The following is a 296-nucleotide window of genomic DNA, read 5'->3' on the forward strand; positions in this document are numbered from 1 at the left end:
CAGCATCTGCTGCTGCTGCTGCTGCTGCTGCACCTTGAGCCCAGTGTGCTTCTGTCAGTGCTGCTGCTGCTGCAACCGATTTGTTCATCGACCCCCAAACGTCTGCTTCTCGCTGCTGCTGCAGCAGTTGCTGCTACTTCTTGCGACTGCACACAACAAGCAGAAGCACGGAGCTAACGCAACACATACATCCTGCAGCAGCAGCAGGAGGACCCGTAGCTGCAGCAGCAGCAGCAGCGGCAGCAGCAGCAGCTGCAGCAGCAGCAGCAGCAGCAGCAGCAGCAACGCAGAGGAGG

General features: G+C 59.8%; 1 protein-coding gene across 1 annotated transcript in view; it reads right to left on the reverse strand.

The window, feature by feature from the left end:
* Positions 1-296, reverse strand: part of EMH_0036810 (uncharacterized protein) — a gene marked incomplete at both ends in the record, with an annotated part of 4,246 nt that overhangs the window by 2,943 nt on the left and 1,007 nt on the right. Inside the window, one exon of the mRNA XM_013495124.1 lies at positions 190-294. Within this exon, the coding sequence (XP_013350578.1) occupies positions 190-294 (105 nt within the window). The remainder of the gene's footprint in view (positions 1-189; positions 295-296) is intronic.

The sequence above is a fragment of the Eimeria mitis genome, genomic scaffold (genome assembly GCF_000499745.2).
Source record: "Eimeria mitis Houghton genomic scaffold, Emh_scaff1428, whole genome shotgun sequence".
NCBI lineage: Eukaryota > Apicomplexa > Conoidasida > Eucoccidiorida > Eimeriidae > Eimeria > Eimeria mitis.